Source organism: Anastrepha ludens, chromosome 2 (genome assembly GCF_028408465.1).
Source record: "Anastrepha ludens isolate Willacy chromosome 2, idAnaLude1.1, whole genome shotgun sequence".
Classification (NCBI taxonomy): Eukaryota; Metazoa; Arthropoda; class Insecta; order Diptera; family Tephritidae; genus Anastrepha; species Anastrepha ludens.
The window spans coordinates 141,222,824-141,246,277 of NC_071498.1; the positions used below are offsets into that span (position 1 = coordinate 141,222,824).

Consider the following 23,454-nt stretch of genomic DNA (forward strand, 5'->3'; position numbering starts at 1 on the left):
AAGCCAAATACAAGGTGAAAACTAAAATAAACAAGACTGAGTTAAAATACAGACGACAGGAGCTTTGTTCTGATGACTTCGAGTTTATTTATTCAAAATAGTCACCTTTGGCCCCGATACACTGCTTTGCGCGATCTAAAATCTTTTCGAAAGAGTGTTTCAGGTCATCGACCGGAATGTCCTTGAGGATGTCGGTACAAGCCTTTTGGATGGCCTCTACGTACGCAAAACGTTTTCCTTTCATGGCCAAATGCAATTTTCCGAATAGGTACAAGTCACAGGGAGCCATATCAGGTTAATACGGAGAGTGAGTAATTGATGGTTAAAATGCGATTTCTAGTCAAAAAATCAGTCAGAAGAGTGGATCGATGAGATGGTGCATTATCATGCAATAAGCGCCAGCTTTCTCCTTCGCGGTATTCAGGGCGAATTCGACCAATGCGATGCAACAAACGCTTCAAAACGCCAAGATAGAAAATTGGATTGACGGTTTGGCCCGTTGTCCTTGTGGACAATTCCCTTGGAATCGTAAAAATCGTAGAAACAAATGAGCATCAATTTGATTTTCGATTTCTCCAAATGCGAATTTTTGGGTGTTGGCTCGTCTGGGGCGCTCCATTCGGCACTTTGACACTTAGTTTCAGATTCTGGAAACACCTCGTTTCATCACCAGTTACAATGTTGTAAAGGAAGTTCTCGTCTTTTCTCGCCTCTTTAATGAGGTCTTTCGAATGTTTTTTGTCTTCAGTTAACTTGCGCGGAATGAAACGTGCACAGACCTTTCATAAGCCCAAATGATCAGTTAAAATGCGATAAGTCGATGTTTTGGAGATATTCAACTCCGATTCCATGAATTTCAACGATGGTTTCGGTTAATTTTTGATAAATTTACGAACAATTTCGATGGAGTTTTCAGTGATTACTGACTTTGGGCGGCCCATATGTTCATTGGCATTTATGTCCTCACAATCTTCTCTGAAACGTGTAAACCACTCATGAAGTCTGGCACGAGATACATCGCCATAAACTTTTTTCATCATTCAAACGTTTCGGTAAACGTTTAACCGTTTTTAAAACAAAATTCGATATTAGGTCTTTGTTCGAAACTCATTTTAGTACCGATGTCACAAATATACTGACACTTTAGACGCAAAAACTTCGCTTCCACTGAAGCGAGTGTCACCAAGCTTTCACTGGAAGTCAGCTAGGGATGCAACTGCGTCTGATTCATTAAATAGATGGGGCCGTCAAAAACATTTATATGACACCAGATTTGTTTATTTTGGACTTCACCTTGTTGCTGTTGACATACCGGGTTTTTACATCAATACAAAGACGACAATCTCTCTTTTCTGTGGGTGCATTGGCTTCGGTTTGTTGGTTGACTATAATATTCCCAGGGATGGTAATGGTAATGGTTGTACGGGTTAGGCTTAGGGCCTTATGCACTGCGACCAGATTGATCTATTGTGCGCCCCTAATTACTGAATTATAATTATTTAGTATACCGAGGAATCGAAGAGAGACCTCATTATGAGTGGATAGTTTGTTGAGTGCATTGTAACACTCTATTTGGACTTTTGACTTGAATGTGAAGCTATTCAAGGCTTTGAGAACCGATTGGCTGTCCGAAAGTATTTTAATTTCTACTTTTTCGAACCCTCTTTTGGATATGATTGACACTGTTTCCATTATGGCGAAGAGCTCCGCATGGAAAATCGTGGTATCTGTACTTCATGTTAGGGTTTTGTGTACTCTAGGCCCCACTATTCCTGCCTCTACCCCTTGGAGCGTTTTGGAATCATTTTTGTGAGTCATCATTTAGCCATGTTGGGTTAGTATTCCACTCTTCCCTAGACGGGAAGATAACCTTGTATCTCTTAATAAAATTGAGTACGGGTTCCGTGTGGTAATTCGCCTGGGTCATGCATACTTCATGTTGAAGTTTGTTCAAGATATTTTACCATAAGTTTCATGGTTTAAGTTTTTCTTTCATATGAAAAGAGAGTGCTTGCATTTGCTTCCTCTTGTATTGCTAAATGTAGCGCTGGTAAATTTAAAAGCGCTTCCATGCCAGCAGTTGTGGTAGTTCCCATGGTCCCTGTTATGCTTAGGCATGTCAGCCTTTGTAGTTTACACAGTTTTGATATAGCAGTAGTTTGATTTGTTTTAACCCACCATACCAAAGTCAAATATGTATAGTAAAATAGATCTTCCCATTTGGGTGTGGAACCAGGTCAGTTTAGGGTTCAGACCCCAGGATTTGCTCAAGAGTTGTTTTGTTGTCCAAAGGTTTTTCATTGCCTTTTTTATCACTGAGTTAAGGTGGACCTCCTAAGTGAGAAAAATAATTCTTCCGCTATGCGACCCTGGGGACCCATTTGAAAATGAGGCAGAAACCTATTCGCAGTATTTTTTTTAATCCTATATCTTCTTTTTCTTCTTGACAATCCTTCGGCTTCGCTTCGACTCTGTCTGCAACGTAATTGTTGAGAACGTCAATATATTCAAGGATGATAGATCTTCAAGGTTTGGTCATTTGGTCATTAACTAGAAAAAGAAAGTTGTGAGGGGGACTTTGGCTGCCACGTCACTTGGTATATGTTTGTGTTAGTTTTATACGAAAAAAAAACAACAACAGCAAATGCTCATTCCATGGCATTTGTATATCACTAACCTCCAACGTAAATTTTGTTAAAAACATCCCAAGTGACGTCAACCTATCGCTCAGAGCCGAATAACGGTCTCTTATTGCGCACACCTTTTCAATTCTATTCACAATGAACTCATCGAGGTTGAAAGTTGTTCAGCAGTACTTTGCATTACAGCAACATTAATCTCAACAGGACATCCAGTAGTTTGTCTCCAGGTCTTTTTTACCCTCGACAGAATTAGTTTCTTGAAATTTTACACCAACCTGTAAATTATCGACTCATTCGGATAATAAAAGTAAATAATTGGCACGTACACTTCTGGTAGGTGTTTGGCCGAGCTTCTCCTCTTATTTGTGTTGTGCGTTTTCAGTCATCAATACAAATTTTACTGGTAATGCAAATTATCAGACAAATTTTGCCGATTACTGATATCTTTTTTCGGTAATCAGTAAGATTCTTTTAGGTAATTTGTACGATTTTACTGAATTACATGAATTCTCTAGGAAATGAGTGTTTAGCTGAGAGAAAAGGAACTCTTTATTGATGTCGCGTGTTATTTCCACCGGGTTTGTATTTGGTAAGATGGTGGTTTTGTGAAAGCAGCGACATCTTCGATGGTGAGAGTTTGTTCCCACGGGCAGGCGGTGCTGGTACGAAACGGATTTAAATCTGACCAAGGTGGGGTGAGCTGAGGTACGGTATACTAGACAATGCTAGTTTACTGGGGCGGCAATCCTTGGTCGGGGAAAAACCGAGTCATCTCGGTAACGTAGAACCGGCTGCCTTGGGGAATAATTCGGCCAAGGATTGTCACTTCGGTAGCAATCCCCAAAAATGTATGGTAATGTTTCATACAGTTACAACAGCAACATGTTTAGAGTCAAGACTAAGAATTGGAATCAGTCATCGACCAAATTGTTCTCCAATCATCTTAGGCAAGGGGGAAAAATGATGATAAGCCTGACCAAAATTGTCTTGCGTTCTCCAATGGTTTCGGTGTAGGAATTATGAAAATTTTGTCCATATGTAAAGAGCGATAAGTGAGGATATAGACAAGTAGAGGATTTTTATGAAATTCCCAATTCACGGATCGCTTAATGTTTTCAGTATCAACGGGATATTTTGTAAGTATTGGTGAATTTCGGCGACATGGATTTGTATTGCAACATGCTAAAACTCCTATGGGATGAAATTTGATTTTATTACGTCCACATGATGCTTATGAACTTCGCGTAGTTAAACTTAAAAATACGCTGGTGACGTTTTTTCTTGTTATTAGAATACCACAAAACACTTCACTAAAATTATTTGTACATATGTATGTATATGTAAAAACGTACTTATATACGACCCAGATCGTTTGGGTAACATAAATCGGTCTGTCGTGGTAACCGATCTGTTGAAGATTTTTCGAATTTATTGATCCTTGAATTACACAGTTTTCTCTGTTTTATCACAAAAGTTCAAATTAGACTAACTGAGTTTGTTGCGACAAAATGCTCCCCTTCAAATTTACGATATTTAAGATTTTCATAGGTATGCACAATTTAATCGTGTCGAATATTCTTGGTTTTATCTCATTTTTTATTTGACCAAAAATTAAGAGCAAAAACAAAAGCATAACTCTATACGCTGTAAATATGAGTGTATGTATATATATATGTACACATGCTTGGTCTTGTATGTATGCCCGAAGTAATGTCAATTTCGATGGCGTTCAGTACGATTACGTTTTCTCGCATGAATATTTTATGAAAATAGACATCTTTCGCTTACAAAAGTTAGTTTCTTATAAAGAGTGCACACTTTAACAAAATATTTTATGTACATATGCACGCACGTATGTATATACATATATGCAAAAACTTAGTTTAAATGTACCTAATGCTAAATGAATAAACATAGGTAAAAGTATTCAGCTTAAATGCCCAACTAGGCGGTTGGTTTTACTCTTTTATTCCCTTCAACCTGGGTTCTGGTGCCTCTATTAAATTACCCTGGCGTACTACATCAATGTTTCCCAGACGCACCATCTTTTCTTCCCATTGCGCAATTTCTGTTCTATAGAACAAATAAATGCAAAGTTCAATTATGCAATGAAAGGAATGATCGCTTAATTGGTACTCACTTGTATAATTCCATATCTTTACGCGATTCTGCCATAAACACTTCTTTCTCCTTATCTGAAAGACGCGACCATTTTTCGGTACACCACTGATGCCATTCGCGGTAAGTCTGTTTTGGTGTTTGCGGCGAATTCGTGCGTTCTTGTGTCAGAAAACGAAGGAAGGCGGACGCGGGTCTCTTAGGACGACCGAGCTCCTTGATTCGCTTTCGTATCATCCTGCGGTCCTTAGCATCTTGTATGTCTTTTTTGAGCTGTTTCAGTTCGGCGCGCTGTTCGTCAGTCAATTTCGCCTCGTATTTGGCACGAATTTCCACAAACTGGTGTTGGTCACGCTGGTAATCGTCTTGCAGGCGTTTCTTTAAGGCTGCATCTGCATCATTCCAACGCTTCGATACCATTCGCACAATATCCACTGTGCTGATTTTAGGATTTTCAGCAAGTATTTTAGGACGCTGCTCTTTCATGAAACGAAAGTAAGGCGTCAATGGCTTCTTCGGACGTGGCGGTATACCTAGTTTCTCTTCGAGCGTACGGTTGGAAGATGCAGCACTTGAGGCGAAGTTGGCCGCTGGCCTGTCGGTAGAGGGGATGGAGATAGTTACGGGTTGTGTGGCAGTGAGAGTATTTGATGATTGTAAATCAATAATGTTGTTCGTTTGCAAGTCATTTATTTTGGATGACTTTGTTGGTTGATTTTTTATCACTTGCCTGCATTTGTTGACCAATGAGCCGAAGAAAGAAGCCTTCGAAAGCAACGGCGCCGAGAGCAGCATGGTGTCTAAAATTGTGATAAATTTAGGATATTGCTAAATGTTTCAAAACACCTCTCAGCTAATTCCAGATGTACAAAATATAATTCAGGTTATTGTAAAAATGCTGCAATCAAGCGGTATTTACAAGTATTTACATAAGGAAATGCGCAAATGTCAATTGTCGAACGAACGTCATCCACAAAGGCAAGCGCGAGCATGGGTTTTTAGTGGAAATAGGATAGAGTGGCAATAAGTTTAAAATGAAATCAGTTTTTTGCTTATTTAGTACCCCGCCTGGCTAGAATTTAGTATAGTGCCGATCGCTTTGGAAAAAACGGTAAAAAGGGGGTGATAGAGGGGTGTATCCTCATCTTAAAACTGAAAACAGAACCTGCCGGAGGCTTATAGTTTTTAAGTAATTTAATGTTAAAGTTCTATAATTTAGCGAAAAGTTGGTGTTGCCATACACCTGAAATGAAAACGAAGTTCGCACGCAGGGATGTTCAGTGGAAGGTTCATTGTAAAACTGCAGTATTTTTTGCTGTAATTTAAAGTTGAGAAATAATTTTGAAAATAAAAACATACAACTCATTTAAACTTAAAAACAATGATATTAAGCGTATCACAAAAAATAATAAAGTAATTAAATTGATTAACACAGTATTTTTGCGTGGAACTCTTTATCGCGTAGGCGGCCTTCGGCCGCGCTTCAAAAAAATAACCCTCATCAGTCCAACTCCGGCTACGCAATCCACAGTATTTTTGCGTAGAACTCCTTTTCGCGTGGGCGGCCTTCGGCCGCACTTCAAAAAAATAACCCTCATCAGTCCAACTCCGGCTACGCAATCCACAGTATTTTTGCGTAGAACTCCTTTTCGCGTGGGCGGCCTTCGGCCGCGCTTCAAAAAAATAACCCTCATCAGTCCAACTCCGGCTACGCAATCCACAGTATTTTTGCGTAGAACTCCTTTTCGCGTGGGCGGCCTTCGGCCGCGCTTCAAAAAAATAACCCTCATCAGTCCAACTCCGGCTACGCAATCCACAGTATTTTTGCGTAGAACTCCCTTTCGCGTGGGCGGCCTTCGGCCGCGCTTCAAAAAAATAACCCTCATCAGTCCAACTCCGGCTACGCAATCCACAGTATTTTTGCGTAGAACTCCTTTTTGCGTGGGCGGCCTTCGGCCGCGCTTCAAAAAAATAACCCTCATCAGTCCAACTCCGGCTACGCAATCCACAGTATTTTTGCGTAAAACTCCTTTCTGTGTTAAAACCATTGAACCCAAAATTAAAACGTCATATGCGTGTATGTAATAAGGAGGCACAATAACCCCGACCCCCATGATTAAGACTAAACTTAAGAACTTATTTTTTGTTTTCATTTGCAGGCATCCGGCAACACCATACTGTTGGCATTCCAATCTTCTTCTTATTCGCGCTTAAAATTGGAATGTGATTGCATAGGCAAATGTATTTGCATTTAATTTTAATAGATATAATTAAAATATTAGCATAAAAATCGGTAAAAACACGCGTGTGAGTGTATATTTGGTGATTTATAGTGAAATGTTAAAAAATATAGAGTGTAATGTGGCAAATTATACTGATGTTCCCAAGGGCATTTTGAATGTAAATAATTAAAAAATTATTATTTCCCGATTAATTTAAAGTTATAAAGAGTGTTCCTTAACACCTCACTAACATCTCCACCAAGTTTCATTAAAAAAAACATTATAGTTTGCCAGAAATTCCAAGATCGGCACTGTTCTAAACTCCAGCCCCCCGCCTGAGTTCAAAGATTTTAAGTTTAATGAGAATTACCTTTTAATTTTTTAACCGATGGTGATAATTCCCTATTATAAAACAGATTATTTTCAATTTTTCACGGATTTATTTTAAACCCGCACTGAACATACCCACCGTTTTGGTCTGTCTGACATATGGCAAACAAAAACAGCTGATATAACCTCTCTCGTTGGTTTATGTCCTTCAATATTTTGTGCCGAACATTAATTGGATTTAAAAAAGTACTAACCATGACCAACAGCACTGTTGCTTCGAGCAGCTCGACTTCAACGGCTACAAAGCAAAATCAACAACAGTTAGAAATCAAAGATAAGGTGAAAGTGTTATGTCTCCACGGCTATCGTCAGAACGGTGATGCGCTGAAAAACAAATTGGGCTCTTTCCGCAAATTTGCTGGCAAATATGCCGAGTTCGTTTTTCTGACAGCACCACACCAAGCGCCTCCACTAGAAGCAAGTGGCGAACCAGTGCCAGAACAGCGCAGCTGGTGGGCAAATAAAGACGATGGCACTTTCAAGGGCACCAACAAAGGTGGACCGGCATTTGGTTTTCAAGAAAGCTTACGCTTAGTTGAAGAAACATGGAAAACACAAGGGCCCTTCCAAGGTCTTTTAGGTTTCTCTCAAGGCGCATGCTTTGTTGGATTAATATGCGGCTTAGCCAAAAAGAAGTGTGAGTATTAGGAGCATAATACGGTGCAGTATGTCAAATAAATTAAGTATTTAAAATTATTATTTCATACAATTTTCGTTTTCCAACTTTTTAGTAACTACCGTTCGCCCTGATTTTGCCATAATCGCTTCTGGCTTCATTTCCGGAAGTTTGGTACACAAGAGCGCTTATGAGGAATCCATCACAATACCAACACTGCACATATACGGTCTTACCGATGATATCATACCAAAAGAGATGAGTAAAAATTTGGCTGCGTACTTCAAACAAGCTGAAGTATTAGAACATCCAGGGGGGCACTACTTCCCAGCGACGGCACAACAAAAGCAGACATATATCAACTTTTTCCAAGATCGATTGCAAGAGTACTTAGAAAACTTGGAGCTACAGCAAGCGACGAATGCTACATTCACCGAAGCGGTTGACCAACAAAGTACGGCCGTTAGCAGTAGCAGCGAGAACTCTGATTAGGGAGGCTTTTGAAGGGTCTAAAGAGGCGCGTGTATTTGTGGTGTTTTTGGTGTTAAAGCAGCACATAAAATACAAGTATTTTCTTTTGATTTTTTAATAATTAATTCTTATTATTACAATTATGTTAATTAATTAATAAAATTAACCGAATATATAGTAATTCATAAAGGTGTTTATCTGCTCACTCACTTCGCATAACGCTTCATTTCCCTTTTCATTTGTGGTATTCATTATGTATTGTATATCGTCGAGATTTTTATAAGGCTTTACAATATAATTTATTTATAATGGGATTCCGCTTTTAATTAAAATTCTTTGTTTTTTTCTAAACATTAAACTCTCCATAAATAATTGGAAAAATTATAGCATTTGTATCTTTGTGTGGTTTGAATTTGGTGCCTGAACGCAGTATTATATTAATTGAAGATATCTGTTGAATTCGCATTCACCTCCTTTTTAAATTGGCCTGATTGCTGGACGCGAATTTTAGTTAATGCATATTAGAATAAAGGATTAGGCTGGAGCTTATTTAAAAATTATTTTTTTAATTTTAACAATTTACAAAATTCGCAATTAAAAAAACAAAAAAACAATAATAAAAAGTTCTCAACACGAAAACAAGTCATACAATTTCGGGATATGTAGCCAAATATGTAACGTTGGATGTGAAATCATTTAATTTAAATTTTGTAGTCAATTATTGAATTATTTAACGTAAACCCAAACGCGTTTGCAGTTAGAAAAATAATAATAATAAAACAGGTTTTGAAAAAATTACGTAAATTTTTTCCAGTATTAAAATTTGGAGTTATTGCTGATTTGTTTATCATCAAATTTGCGCAAATTACTTAACATAATAAGCATTTAACAAAAGTAATATTTTCGTATTAAAGAAAGCATTTAACTAAATTATTCACTTAACGCTGGAGTTGAAAGTTGAGTCGATTTTTGTTTCTAATTTTTATCCTTGTAATATAAAATATGCATTTCCTGCGTGCCTTTGTATGTGGTATTAATTTCGACTGGTCTGTTCTATTACAGTATTTCTTTGTTGCCGCTGTTGTGTATGTATTAGATTTTTGAATTTCCTTATGCAACCTGCTCTTGGCCATTAGCTGCCTCTTGATTTTTCATAACTTCAGGTAGATCTGGTGGTGATGAGTATGGCGTGATTTCGAGCGGCTCGATATCTCCATGTTCGTCTCTATAGTAAAATGGTAAGTGAAAACTTTAGTATCATACAAATAGTCAGCACAATTAAGATTTGTTTTGTTAAATAAAAAAAATGGAGAAAAATTCGTCTATCGGTTGGCTAATATTTATAAGTAAAAAAAAAAAAAACATGTTCTCGGCACAAGCCAAATACACGACGCGTGGGCATGACTAAAACGATTTCCAAAAATAAAACCATAAACAATATGCAAAAGACAAGCGTAAAAATCTGTGCATTAGCATATATGTACACGCATACAACTACGTACAAGCAAACTTAAACTGATTTGTATAGCATTGCTTAAATAAATGCAAATCAAAACAAATAGAAATCAAATTTAAAGATCTTTGAAACCACCGAAATGTGTTCTTTCATTTGGTGATAAGAGCAATTATTATAAAAACATACACAACACATCCGCAAAGAAAACATTTTAAAGTGCGATTTAAAAAAGTATGCAGATGCACGAGCGCATACAAAGAGTTAAAAGGTTAATAAGAGGGGAATTTTTGCTTGATAGATTTTTTGAAACAAAACTATTGATACCCAAGGAGTAGTAGGAACGTCAAAACATCTGCACTACTTTTTTACGTAGAAAATTTTACCTTAATGCTAGTCCTAACTGTGCCGGAGATTGCGCCTTTGCCGTAGACATCTGAATGCCATAATCTTGCAAAGTGTTTTCGTCCTCCATCATTTCATTGTCCTGATTGAATAGTTTCTGATCGTGTGGACGTACCTTTAGAATGCCTGTAAATAATAAATTTGCAGCCAGCCGTACGATTACGACTATTAGTCACTTGTTGACAAAAGTCCAACACGCTATCTTACCTTCAATCATACGCTTCAGTTCTGCGACGGTTGTGTTCTCCTTAGCATCAGTAAAAATTGTAGTTTTGTGTCTTCGTATCATAAGGAATACATCCTGGATATGTCATGAAAGTGTAGAAAATTAGAAAATTTATGAATGCAAAATTTTGGTCAAAGTTCATTTTCTTGCGGCCGCATAGTCATTTTATAGAACGGCTGCGTTGACAGTAACGACGCTGGCGTCGACGTTAAGCCTTAAGCGACGACATTGGCAGTAGCAGCAGCTGATTGCCACAGCACTGTTGTTGTTATACTATTACTCTTTTGTCTGCTGCGTTTGCTGCTGTCGCCGCCGCGGCCAACTTTTGTCCTTACCGCAACAACGTGCGCTCTGTTGTCACTGTAACTTACCATTTCGAGTGTTTTATGCTTTTTTATTGCTTCTAGCACCGATGTAAAACAAATCTAATTTAGTTGATTCCTGTCGTTGCTTCTTCGTATGCTACTCAGCGGTGCGACCTTGTCTTGACTGTTTAGACACCGACAAACACTTCGACGTCTACACAGCGGCACTGCGCTAGCTGCACGTAATTCTACTATACTTTTTCGTTAAGACAGCCCGCACTCAGGGTCACTTCCACAGGCAAACACCTCCTGTGTATCGAAATCCTGCAAATTTACTTCACTTTGCACTTAAACTTGTCCTGCTGTTTAATTTCGAACGCCTAGCGCTCTACTTGCGGAATTTTTTCAATCACGCTTCGATATTGAGTAGTATAAAAAAATATAAAGAACTTCTTTTAGTCTTCTTCTTCTACAGTTTGATCTTTTATTTTTTGCCTTGTTTTCACGATTTGTTAAATGCCGAAAAAGTCACAAACTCCAAATGTCAATTCCACTAATGACAAGTGATGCACAAGCGAGCATGTTCATTATGCGACAGTCACGAATGTCAAAATGAAGCAAACGATAAAGAGCTAAATTTGGGAGTAGCAAAGCAAGTGTGGACTCTAATTATACGGTATGTTCAATGCGGATAAATTATGCTATAAAAATAAAAAGAACTGTTGTCAGTAGTATTCCGTTTCTATAATGTTATGTTCCCATGGCACGAAATTCGCATTCTGATTCGTAATTCACTTTCCAATTACCCTTCGAACTACGTAATTAATAGGCCATTTCAAATTTTGAGAGCGAATAGCTCATTTGTAATTAATTACGACTCAATTAGCTTGGAAATTACGAACTTATCGTGGTCCTCCATAGTTTCTATCGGAAATTTAACGAAATTAGCTGTCAAACAAAAACGAATGAGTAAATCAAAACCAAATTAACAAATGTTGAATAATAACTGGAAAATTGTAATTTTAGCAATTGAAGTAAGAAACGATATTGCGAAAAAAATTATTATGTCGAGGAGGTTACTAAAAACCTCATGAGCGGTGGAGGAGCCCAAATTGCCTTCAGAGGTACCATGCACTCAAGAGCTTTTCGTTTTTTTTTTGTCTACCACAACACCTTGTTCCTATAACATCTTATTAAAGGCTCACATATAGCGAGATCATCTACTTTTACAGAATAATCTCAGATTATAAATTATTCTCCTCATACAAATATGTGTTTTCTGTGTTATCAATGATTATTATTACAAATGTAATAATACGTTCACATATAAGTAGATTACTTACATTTTCCAGCTTAATTATCAATACTTAATTAAATAGCGAGATTACCCATACAAACATTCTCTCCCAAAACCTGAGATTATAAAATAACCCTAGATTACAACCATACTTTTTTACAAGCAACCCTGTGTTTTTCGTGTTATAGATCATTATTTTTACGAATGTAAAGAGAATCGTCAAAGCAAAAATTCAATAAAATGGATGCCGGCAAAGAAAACAAGTTTCTAGACCAATTTTTGTTAGGTATTATTAACTATGCATTATATTAGTTAACGCAGGTAAACACCCATCCGGCCAAAATACCATTCCCAACGATTTCGCTGACAACGCGTCTATAGCTTTGCGCGTGGAGACAAATAACAACTTCACTTATACCAATAATGCGGATTGAATATTTTCAGTCTTGCTCGTGACAACAACAAAACGAGCACAACATAATAAGTGGAAATATTGCAACAGAAGTCACGCGGCTAATAACGTGCAGTAACTAGTGTTAGTGGTAGAAGTGCAGGTATTTAGACGCTAACGTCGCCTTCATGTAAATCAGTTGTAACAACTCTTCCGCTGAGACCGGCTGCCCTTGTACTAACAAGGGAAATAAAATAAACATAACTATAAACCCGTGTTTAACTGACCCTTATAAAGGGGATAAATTTAAGCGATCGTATCAAAGTGTACTGATCGCAAACTGGCGCCCAACGTGGGGCCAAACAAATAAAATCCATATAAAAGGACGCGAATTTGGCCGTGGGATCGGACCCACCTCCTAATAAAAAACTTAAAAGTTTAAAAAACAATTAAGAACCCTAAATCGAAACGAAGACATTATACAAGTGCCACCATAGCAGTGCCAATAAGTATAAAAAAAGTGCAACAACTAAGAACGCTAAATCGAAACAAAGGCATTATATAGGGTTTTTCAGTAAAAGCGCTTCAACTTTTGAACTTTTTTGAATAAAACACAAACGGTTTGACTTTTTTAACTAATTTTTTTTTTTATTATCGAGTTTGAACATATACATTTAAGTATGAAATTCGATTTCTTTTGCATGACCACCGCGTGCACGGTTTACGAAGTCCAATCGTTGAACCCAATTTTCGATCACTCTTTTGCATAAATCGGCCGAAATTCCAGCAATTTCGCGTTCAATATTGGCTCTGAGCTCACAAATCGTCCCCGGCTTGTTACTGTAGACCAATGACTTCACATAACCCCAAAACGGGACGGCGTGTTAAATGAACCGTAAAATGGCCGTAATGCTCTTAAAGTAGCAGCAACAGAACGATTATTTTCATAAAAAATTTGCACGATTTGCAATCGTTGCTCAAGTGTGTAGCGCTCCATGATGAAATGTATACTAATGAAGTTTACAAATGACAAGCGAATATATTAATAAAAAATATTGCGTCGTTCGCCCTCCCTATTGGAAAAAAGTTGAAGCGCTCCTATTGAATAACCCTATACAAGTACCACCATAAGAGTGTGGGGACATGAAAGTGCCACACATATATACATATATATATATTACTATTAACTGCTTTATTCAAATAAACGATTCAAACTTTACAAACTATAAATTTAGTGATAAAAACTGCTTTTGCGTGTTACTCGATTCAAGGTTCTGAAAGCTAATGATTTCAGTTACGAAAAATGATTATTCAAAAAGTTCTTGCTACAAAACTGCGAAGAAGAGAACAAAAGGAATTCGTGAGAACTCCTTTACGAATACTGGTGTTGCCACATTGGATTGTTCAGTTTGTTCCCACAATACTCCCCCCTAAATGAGGCTTTATGTGGGACTTATTAAAGTCTAATTTAAGGTTGGCTATTTGGCGCGTGTGCTGATCTCTGCTGCAGTGGTAGACACGTTGATGTTGTAGGATGAAGGGGTACCCCCGAGTTGACCAATGCGCGTCTAAAGTGGGCAGCGCTTCCAAAAATATCATCACTGGCTAAATGAGCGGGTTTAATACGGTCTATGTTGACGGTGACTTCTCGCCCATTTACGTCTATTATAAAGAGCCTATTGTCTATGCGCTTGACTATTTTGTGGGGGCCCGAGTATGGCTGGTCGAGCGGCCGTTTAACTGCATCAACTCTCAGGAATACATGAGTGCAGGTCTCTATATCTTTGAAACAAAATGTTTTCTGCTTGTTGTGGTGTGTTGTCGGAGCGGGCCTTATTTTTCGCATATGTGAACGGAATTCGTCTAGAAAACTATAAGGGTCCACTGGCGGATCGGTGTTTGTGAAGAACTCGCCGGGCACCTTTAGTGTTGAGCCATAGAGATATTCTGCTGGAGAGGCTTTTAGATCTTCCTTGTAGCATGTCCTAAGTCCCAGGAGAACGGTGGGTAGCGCCTGGGTCCATTGCGGGGTCTGATGGCACATTATTGCTGCCTTCAATGTGCGGTGCCATCTTTCAACTAGGCCATTTGAAGCTGGGTGGTATGCTGTAGTACGGATTCGTTTACCCCCGACCAATCGTGAGAGTGCTGTGAAGAGTGCGCTTTCGAATTGTGAACCCTGGTCCGTGGTTAGCAACTTGGGACATCCGAAGCGTGATATCCAATGTGTGTAGAATACGCTGGCAACGGTGCTGGCTGTAATATCTTTTATAGCAATTGCTTCGGGCCACTTGGTGAAGCGATCGATGGCTGTTAGGCAATACCTGAACCCCTGCGATTCGGGCAATGGACCGACCAGATCCAGGTGGACGTGGTCGAACCTTTCGTCGGGCTCTGGAAATGCTGCAAATCTTGTGTGCGCGTGTCGCGCTGTCTTGGAACGTTGGCATGGGATGCAGTTTCTGGCCCACTCGGTGATGTCTTTGTTCATTGACGGCCAAACATATCGTTGTGCGACGATTTTAACGGTGGATCTGCCGCTGGGATGTGCCAAGTTGTGCAGTGCCTCGTAGACTTTGCGACGTAACCCTAACGGCACAAATGGACGAATGTTATTGGTGGAGACATCGCAGTAGATTGCCTGCCCGTCCAAACCAAAGGTTAGTTTCTGGAACTTAAGTGATGTTTCGTTCTGCTCAAGTAATTGTTTTAGCTCATCGTCTGCTGCTTGGGTGCGTGATAACTCATCGTGGTCGATCATAACCGGTGTATGCATTGTGTCAATACGCGAAAAAGTGTCCGCTATGTCGTTGTCCGAGCCAGAGATGTGCTCTATTCTTGTGGTGAATTGACTAATGAATCCCAGTTGTCTTATTTGGCGTGGAGAAGCTTTATCGGACTGCTGTCGAAATGCGTAAATCAACGGTTTGTGATCGGTTCTGACAGTGAACTCACGGGCCTCGACCCAATGCCGGAAGTTCTTGATTGCTTCGAAAATCGCCGTCAGTTCCCTATCATATGTGCTATAGTTCTTCTGTGCTGGCGAAAGTTTCTTTGAAAAGAACCCAAGCGGCTGCCACGTGCCGTTATGTTGTTGCTCCAAAACCGCTCCTAACGCTGTGCTAGATGCGTCGCACGTGACTCGAAGCTTGGCGCCAGAAATCGGATGTGCTAAGAGGGTAGCTTGAGCGAGCTTCTCTTTCACCTCTTCGAAAGCCTTTTCGGACTCTGTTGCCCATGGAACTGGTCGCCGATCGTTTTTCTTAGAGTCTTTAAGAAGGTCGTTGAGTGGTACTTGAATGGAGGCGGTTCTACTGATGTGTCTTCTATAGAAGTTAACGGCCCCTAAAAATCTCCTTAATTCTAAAATAGTTTTAGGCTTCGGAAAGTCTCGTAATGCTTGGACACGGTCTGGAAGTGGCGCGGAGCCGTTGGGCGTTATGCGGTAGCCTAGGAAATCAACGGTGGAAGCTCCGAAAACGCATTTATCGGCGTTTATGCAGAGTCCGTATTTGCTGAGTTGTTGGAAAACTAGACGAAGATGCTGCTCATGTTGTTGGGTGCTGTTTGATGCTATCAGTAGGTCATCGATGTAGGCGTAAACGAATTCGAGTCCTGACAGGGCTTCGTTGATGAAACGCTGGAACGATTGGGCGGCGTTACGGAGCCCGAACGGCATTGAGGTAAACTCAAACAGACCGAATGGGGTGATTACGGCAGTTTTGGGGATGTCCTCTTCTGCTACCGGTATGTGATGAAATGCGCGTCTGAGATCGATTTTAGTAAATATGTTTTTCCCTGCCAGGATCGAAGAGTAGTCCTGGAGCAGAGAAATTGGGTACCGGTCCGGGATAGTTTGCTCGTTTAATCTGCGGTAGTCTCCACATGGTCTCCAATCTCCGTTCTTTTTCTTTGCCATGTGGAGGGGGCTGGCCCAAGGACTGTTCGATGGCCTCGCGTAACCCAAATCTACCATGAGTTGGAATTCTTCTTTTGCGATTTTGAGGCGTTCCGGACATAGTTGGCGGACTCGTTGGAGGCATGGTGGGCCGGTGGTGGGTATGAAGTGCTTGACGGAGTGTTTGGTTGCCGTACGGTTTGACGGATTGCCCAACAATTCCGGGAACTCCTTCAGAATGTTGCTGAATCTGTTAGTTTGCGTGAGTGTGGTAATGTCGGTGATTGATGCTGTTGCATATGAGCCGACGCTACGGTTACCTGAGTTGCGGTCAACTAAACAGCCTTGTTTCAGATCCACTATAAGCCCGTATTCGTGTAGGAGGTCTGCGCCGATTATGGGGTACGGTACGTTGGCCATACAGAATACCCAGCGAATCGGTTGACGTAGTCCTATGTTAAGAGTGAGGGGCTTATCGCCATACGTGTCGATTTTGGTGCCGTTTGCTGCCTGTAGTCGAAGCGCTCTTGGTGATAGTTTGACTCCTTGTGGAGGTGGGGTGACAGAAATATCCGCGCCGGTATCGACGAGGAGTTTCATGCCTGTGTTGCGATCGTAAACGAAAAGTCGACGAGGTGTTGTATCGCCGCCGGTGCTCGTCGATACTACTGGCGGCTGCTTGCGTTTCCCTTGCCTTCGACGAATGCGCAGGGTTTCGTGCATTTGTTAGCGCGTGCCCCGAACCTGCGGTGGTAGAAACATACAAGTGGTGTGGAATATGAAGCGTTTGGCAATGGATTGCTGGCTCCACTTCTGTTATTGTTACTGCGCTCAAGGATTAACTTCTCCAGTTGCTCAGCTAGTTTGTCGACTTGTTGTTGTAGCGCATTCGTACTGACATTTCGTGAGACTGGCATGAGATTTTGGTAATTTGCGTTGCGTTGCACCTCCATTACTTGATTAGCGAGCTGGGAGAGTTGGACGTTATCTTCTTGGTCCCTTCCCACTAGTGCCATTTGGACTTGTGGCGGAAGTCGCTCTAACCAAATAACTCGAACGAATGCCGGGTCGAGTTTATCTCCTCCCAGACGATTTATTTCCGCGAGTAATTCGGATGGGCGTCGGTCGCCCAACTCTACGCCAGATAACAGCATTTTGAATCGTCGACTCTGTGAGAGTGCAAAATGGTTCAATAGTGCGTTTTTCAGCGTGCTATACTTATCGTTTGTAGGCGGGTTGGTTATTAAATTTTCCACGACGATTAGAGCATCTTGATCCAAGCGAGCGATGACGGTATAATATTTGGTTGCGTCGGATGTGATTCTGCGAAGCTGGAATTGCGCCTCTACTGCAGCGAACCATAGTTGTGCCTGCTGGCTCCAGAATGGGGGTAGCTCTATGCGTTCGTACCGGTCTACATGTGTTCGGGGGGATTGGAAATCTGCCTCGGAATCTCCGTTGGATGCACCATCCTGTTCAATCGTGTCCTCAGTGTTGGACATCTTGTTGCGCTAAAATTCTTCGTAGGGGTCACCAATTATGTGGGGACATGAAAGTGCCACACATATATACATATATATATATTACTATTAACTGCTTTATTCAAATAAACGATTCAAACTTTACAAACTATAAATTTAGTGATAAAAACTGCTTTTGCGTGTTACTCGATTCAAGGTTCTGAAAGCTAATGATTTCAGTTACGAAAAATGATTATTCAAAAAGTTCTTGCTACAAAACTGCGAAGAAGAGAACAAAAGGAATTCGTGAGAACTCCTTTACGAATACTGGTGTTGCCACATTGGATTGTTCAGTTTGTTCCCACAAGAGTGCCGTGGTAAATAAATAAATAACAAGAATAAAAAAGTGCCACAATAAGTAAATAATTAAGAACGCTACAAAGACATTAAACAGATGCCATCATAGTGTGCCGCAAAAATAAATACAAACGCTACAAAATAATCAAAATACAAGAAGGAGTAACACAAAGGTGAAAATCAAGTGAAACATTTAAGGCTTTGCACGCCACGCAGAGGCGTTGCCAGCGAGGGACAATCCAACAACCATCCATTCAAACAAGGACTCAGCATCTTAATATGGACTTATTTTCATATTTGTAAGTAGAAACTTAGCAGCCGCATTTTAAATAATAAAGCATAATTAATACATAATAATATAATTTTAAATTGTAAAGCATAAATAAACACTCAAAAGCTCAGATTCTCAATTCTAATAGAGATATAGAGATTTCCAATTAGAAATTTTAGTCAGTATAGGAACTCTGAAATCAGGGTAGATTTACTTTAAAAACAATGGACGCGCAAACTCTCCAAACTCTCCTGAACACGACAAACGGGCAAGTGGAAATTATGAGATGCTTAAAATCCGACAACAATAGTCTGACTTTCGAGGAACTACTTTTTAAATCTGTTAAAGAATCCAACTCGACAATTCATTCAACCACAATAAAAACAGGAAAAAAACGAAAGATTACTCCGTAGGTGAAGAGATATTTGTCAAAATAAATAAAAGATTGGGCTCTAAACTATCATCAAGATACAAGAAAGAAATAGTTGCAGAAAATAATAGGACTACAGTCAAAACCCAATCTATTCACAAAAGTAATATCAGAAGATAACCTTACCATCCAAAGCGTACTTGGTTCACCAGGCCTCATAACAAGAAGAAAAAATCACCAAAAAAGAAAAAAAAAAGGAAAAAGGACAAAATATATTTTAATTATAGAAAATTAAAGCTTGAACTGAATTTCTTCATATTAATTTAAATTCGCATCCATCGAATTAAATTAATTTCAAGAAATTAAACCAAACTTAGTTCTATTAAATTAAATTAATTTTGATACAATCAAAATCAAAGGAATTTTAATATGATTAAATTTAATTTGAAAATAATTAATGTAATCTTTAGCGAATAAGAAAAATCGAGTAAAATGCCATAGGCTTTCGATCTTTAGATAGTAAGAAAAATCGTTAAAAATGCCATAGGCGTTCGATCTTTAGATAATAGGAAAAATCGTTAAAAATGCCATAGGCCAACGATATAAATTTAAAAATTAGATGAATAACTATAGGTCTATAATTACAACCTTTTTACAGTACCCTTGCCGCCATGGCTTACACAGAAATCCAAGCCACCCCGATTCCACAAAATCCTGGAGAAATCGTCCATATAGACATTTACTCCACAGAAAAAAGGTTTATTCTCACTTCTGTTAACAAATATTCCAAATACGCACAAGTAAAAATAATCCCATCCCGAGCAGTAGAGCACATAAAAGATCCAATACGTGAACTAATGATTGCATTTGGAATTCCCAAACTTGTTGTAATTGACAATGAGAAATCACTGAACTTTGCCTCAATTTCATCGCTATTGAAGGATCAAATGAACATCGAAGTATATGTTACACCACCTTACGCTAGCACGACTATTATTTTTAGGACACGAATGAGGCACAGAGTTTCTTTTAATAACTTAGGTGACTTAATGAAATCTTTAAAACAGTGTGTTAACCCGAACGTTGTTAACGAATTGCTGTGTGAACTACCCATTCTGGCGCAAGTCCAAAACGAACTTATCACAGCTTTTCCAGCGGTAAAATTCCGTCACACCACAAAGCAGGTTATCGACGTTTTTAATAAGGAAGATCAGCGGGAAATCCTCCAAACCGAACACAACCGCGCACATAGATACCCACGCGAAAACGAACAAAAAGTTCTCGAAAATTACTACGTTCCTGACTTACGTTCTTAAAAGAAATAGTCTCAAATTGCAAAGTATGCCACGAAGCAAAATATCAGCAACATCCCCCCAAGCCCGCAATTGGATCAACTCCCATACCTTCTTACCCAGGAGAAATACTTCACGTTGATATTTATTCAACGGACAATAGATAAATTCTCCAAATTCGCAATAGTTTTTCCAATCAAATCTAGGGCCATAGTAGATATTAAAGAACCAATTTATGAATTTCTAAATTTTTACAAAAATACTAAAGTGCTTGTCTGCGACAACGAACGGTCACTAAATTCAGAAACTATCAGACCAATTCTAAAAAACCACTTCGGAGTCACAATCTACACCGCACCACTCGCACACAGTACGACTAAGGGCCAGGTAGAGAGGTTCCACAGCACGCTTACTGAAATTGCACGCTGTCAAAAGCTTGAGACTTGCATCTCTGGCACGACGGAACTAATTCTGTTAGCAACGGCTAAGTACAACCGCACCATCCATTCTGTAAGAAACAGGAAGCCTATAGATATCATTCATGCAACACCGAACGAACTCGTAAATGAAATAAAAAACAGACTTACAGAGAAACAATATAAAAGGACAAACAATGCAATACAAACCAGGGGAAAAAGTTTTTGTAAAGACTAATAAGAGAATAGGTAACAAATTCACTAAGCTTAACACTGAAAAAATAACCCAAAGAGATATGGGTACCTTTGTATTGATCGACGGACGCAAAGTTCACAAAACCAACTTAAAGAACTGAAAATTCTTCTTTCTTTCTTAGGGTAACTTTACTCTTTACTCCCACTACATTCTGATACCGACAGGAAAGGTTCTGAACAGTATGAGTTTCTACTCCACAAGACAAACTTGTCAGAATTCGAAACGATAGCCAAAGAGACGGACACGATATTAGAACATTTTCCACATTCGCACGCCAGGTAACTTCTCCGAAATGACGCTAATGAAATATTAAAACTACTGGACGCAGTCAAAATACATCACCGACATGCGCATCTTAGGGACGGCATTAAAATACATAAGCGGTACCCCGGACTTTGATGACTTTCAATCAATCGAGACCAGAGCCGAAGCTCTAATAGAAGCAAATGAACAGCAGGCAGCAGATAATTTAGTTACACAGAGACAAATACATAAATGAATTGACGACGACAGTTAACAAGCTCCTAACTCAGGCAAAACAGACACAAAATGACACTGGAAATCTCTTTTCTTTAGTGAGTACTAGAAATAGAGCGGTGATAATGGAACTAGAAACCATTGTAACATCAATAGCTCTAGGAAGGGTAAACGTCATCAATCCCGCCCTACTTAATGGCATCGAAATAAACGAAATGCTGGCTGCTGAGCACTCTACAAACACTAGTATAAGCGATCTACTTTCTGTTTCTAAAGTTAAAATATATCAAAATACACAGTTTATTTATTTTGTTATAAAATTTCCAAAAATAGCTAGAATTTGTAATAGTGTAAAGTTACTGCTCGTTGTTCATGAAAGAAGGATTATCTCTTTGGAGACACTAAAATTTAAATATCAAATAATACGCAATTGCGGTATATAAAAGGTACTTAATATATATTTTTTTAAGCTTCAAATAAAAAATATAAAAAACAAAAACACAGAACAGACCAAAATTTTATGTCACAGCTCATTTATTGCATTATGAATTTTTTTCTTAAACTTAAGTTAAACTAATGATTTAAAAATGATTCAGTACTTTGTGTGGCATCCTTTGGCTTTGTTAACAGTGTTTAACCTTCCTGGCATTGAGTCCACTACTCCAAAATTACGGTTTTTATCTGATCTCTATTGCTTATGTGATGTGTGCGGATTTGTGTTGCCAGTAATGACCATAAATTCACGATGACGTTCATGTCAGGTGATTGAGCCGGTTATTGCATTAAATGGGAACAGTTCCATATCAGCCATATCTGCACGATTGCCGCCTTATGTTGAGGGTCATTGTCCTGGTAGAAACGAAAATCTTGAGGTTTTCCAAGTTTCGCAACACTTTGAAGTAGATTATCTTTTAGAATATTGAGGTACGTTGTTTTGTCCATAATACCCTCGACAAACACTAAATTTCCTACCCCAGCTGCTGACATACATGCCCACACCAATACACTGCCACCATCTTGTTTCACAGTCGGTTTTATGTTGCTTTTGTGGAGCTCTGTATTAGGTCTCCGCCAGACGTAAGACATTCCATCTGAGCCGAATAGGTTGAATTTGGACTCGTCAGAAAATATTACCGTTTTCCAGAAATCAAAAGAAAGCAACTCGGTTCTATTGATTTTTTTATTTATGAATGGCTTCTTTCGTGCTACTCGACCATTAAAGTCCTTTTCGCGCAGTACCCGTCGCACTGTTTCGATGCAACATAATTTGCCCACTTCCTGCTGCATTTCGTTTAGCAGTTTTGGAGCCGATATCACAGGGGTTTCTTTTATTTTTCGAACAATTAAACGCTCATCACGTTCGTCATAGATTTTATTTGGGGCACATCAGCCTTTATTTTGCACCCGATTTTCATGAACGAGGCGTTCAATGATACTTTTTACTGTAGCACTACTCAAATAAAAATTTTTTCGCTATTTTTCGCTGCGACTTTCCGCTTTGAAAATGCTTGATGACGAGTTCTCGCTCGTAGTACGTTGACCCATTTTATATACATATATGTACATATTTTTATATTGTCCACTTGGCCATCACAAACATACTAAAAATTACATAGAACAATAACTGTGCGCTAGTGACATAAACTAGAAATTCAAAATACCGTTAACCAAGCGACTAGCCGCCGCCACAACGTAAACAAGTGCTTCCATGAAATAGGCTCTGAGCGAAGATATCGCATTGTGGTTGCATTTCATCCCGTAGTGTGAATGGGACTATATTTCCACGAATTCTGCTCTACCCGTTATGTTAGCAAATCATTTAACTAAATATTTACATAAAATTTCTGTTTTAAATTGTGAAAATTTTTCATTCTTCAAAAATTTAAATTCATAAACTGAAACTGCATGAAATAAGCTGCATTACGTTTTGTATACTGGAAAAATGAGCCACAAAAAATGTGAAGGAGGGTACCAATAGATGCGTAATGGTCCCAAGCTATTAACAAAAAACCCTTTTATAACGTTGCTTTTTTGAATCACTAAATACGGCTCAAACTTCACTTTTTATTTAAACATATTGTTGCAATGGCGAAGTTTCGCTAACCGGCAACAATAGCGAAC

The 23,454-nt window shown here is 39.1% G+C and overlaps 3 protein-coding genes across 4 annotated transcripts; 1 reads left to right on the forward strand and 2 right to left on the reverse strand.

Annotated features, from left to right (window-relative positions):
- Window positions 1-4,217: 4,217 nt before the first annotated feature.
- On the reverse strand, window positions 4,218-5,724 carry LOC128855458 (transcription factor A, mitochondrial). Of its 2 annotated transcripts, XM_054090384.1 has the most exons (3): window positions 5,491-5,717; window positions 4,783-5,355; window positions 4,218-4,715 (listed from the first exon to the last, which is right to left on the reverse strand). In XM_054090384.1, the coding sequence occupies exons 1-3, from the start codon at window positions 5,553-5,555 to the stop codon at window positions 4,601-4,603; spliced, it is 753 nt and encodes a 250-aa protein (XP_053946359.1). In that variant the 5' UTR covers window positions 5,556-5,717; the 3' UTR covers window positions 4,218-4,600. The 2 variants fall into 2 exon arrangements, with proteins under 2 accessions (XP_053946359.1, XP_053946358.1); XM_054090383.1 differs by having other exon boundaries at window positions 4,783-5,724.
- A 1,738-nt stretch (window positions 5,725-7,462) lies between these two features.
- On the forward strand, window positions 7,463-8,640 carry LOC128855459 (esterase CG5412). The gene is made up of 2 exons (XM_054090385.1): window positions 7,463-8,009; window positions 8,104-8,640. Exons 1-2 carry the CDS (start codon window positions 7,514-7,516, stop codon window positions 8,478-8,480), a joined length of 873 nt encoding a protein of 290 aa, XP_053946360.1. The 5' UTR covers window positions 7,463-7,513; the 3' UTR covers window positions 8,481-8,640.
- A 364-nt stretch (window positions 8,641-9,004) lies between these two features.
- On the reverse strand, window positions 9,005-11,451 carry LOC128855460 (elongin-B). Its single transcript, XM_054090386.1, has 4 exons — window positions 10,915-11,451; window positions 10,525-10,618; window positions 10,299-10,443; window positions 9,005-9,684 (listed from the first exon to the last, which is right to left on the reverse strand). Exons 1-4 carry the CDS (start codon window positions 10,915-10,917, stop codon window positions 9,570-9,572), a joined length of 357 nt encoding a protein of 118 aa, XP_053946361.1. The 5' UTR covers window positions 10,918-11,451; the 3' UTR covers window positions 9,005-9,569.
- Window positions 11,452-23,454: the final 12,003 nt, after the last annotated feature.

Excerpts from the sequence above, each read along its gene's own strand:
- LOC128855458 (XM_054090383.1), bottom strand. The coding sequence starts at position 5,555 with ATGCTGCTCTCGGCGCCGTTGCTTTCGAAGGCTTCTTTCTTCGGCTCA. Across the intron at positions 4,716-4,782 it reads AAAGATATGGAATTATACAA|AACAGAAATTGCGCAATGGG; the intron begins GTGAGTACCAAT and ends TTTGTTCTATAG.
- LOC128855459 (XM_054090385.1), top strand. The coding sequence starts at position 7,514 with ATGTCCTTCAATATTTTGTGCCGAACATTAATTGGATTTAAAAAAGTA. Across the intron at positions 8,010-8,103 it reads CGGCTTAGCCAAAAAGAAGT|TAACTACCGTTCGCCCTGAT; the intron begins GTGAGTATTAGG and ends CCAACTTTTTAG.
- LOC128855460 (XM_054090386.1), bottom strand. Across the intron at positions 10,444-10,524 it reads ACTGAAGCGTATGATTGAAG|GCATTCTAAAGGTACGTCCA; the intron begins GTAAGATAGCGT and ends TATTATTTACAG. Across the intron at positions 9,685-10,298 it reads CAGTTAGGACTAGCATTAAG|AGACGAACATGGAGATATCG; the intron begins GTAAAATTTTCT and ends ATTTTACTATAG.